Raw genomic sequence first — 229 nt, 5'->3', positions numbered from 1 at the left:
CAAACTACGGCACCGAACTCCTTCCTACCGGAGTTTTGATATGGCCAATCGTTTCCATCGGCAGGATCTTGACCTTGTAGGCCACCACCTTTCCGTTGGGCTCAGCTGGCCTCGTCCAGGTGAAGCTCTTTATGCTGTCTCTGCTCGTGTTGATTTCCCTCAGCCCCGTGACCAAGTTCGCACCAGCTGTTGGCGGTGCAAGTGGATTGAAAGTGATGTGTTGTTGTTG

General features: G+C 53.3%; 1 protein-coding gene across 1 annotated transcript in view; it reads right to left on the bottom strand.

Moving 5' to 3' along the window:
* LOC119586923 (insulin receptor-related protein-like) overlaps window positions 1-229 on the bottom strand; it is a gene marked incomplete in the record, with an annotated part of 99,749 nt that overhangs the window by 10,658 nt on the left and 88,862 nt on the right. Inside the window, 1 exon segment of the mRNA XM_037935652.1 lies at window positions 29-186. Coding sequence (XP_037791580.1) covers window positions 29-186 — 158 coding nt within the window.

This window comes from Penaeus monodon, chromosome 22 (assembly GCF_015228065.2).
Source record: "Penaeus monodon isolate SGIC_2016 chromosome 22, NSTDA_Pmon_1, whole genome shotgun sequence".
In the NCBI taxonomy this organism is placed as follows: Eukaryota; Metazoa; Arthropoda; class Malacostraca; order Decapoda; family Penaeidae; genus Penaeus; species Penaeus monodon.
This window is presented reverse-complemented; position numbering and strand designations above follow the sequence as displayed.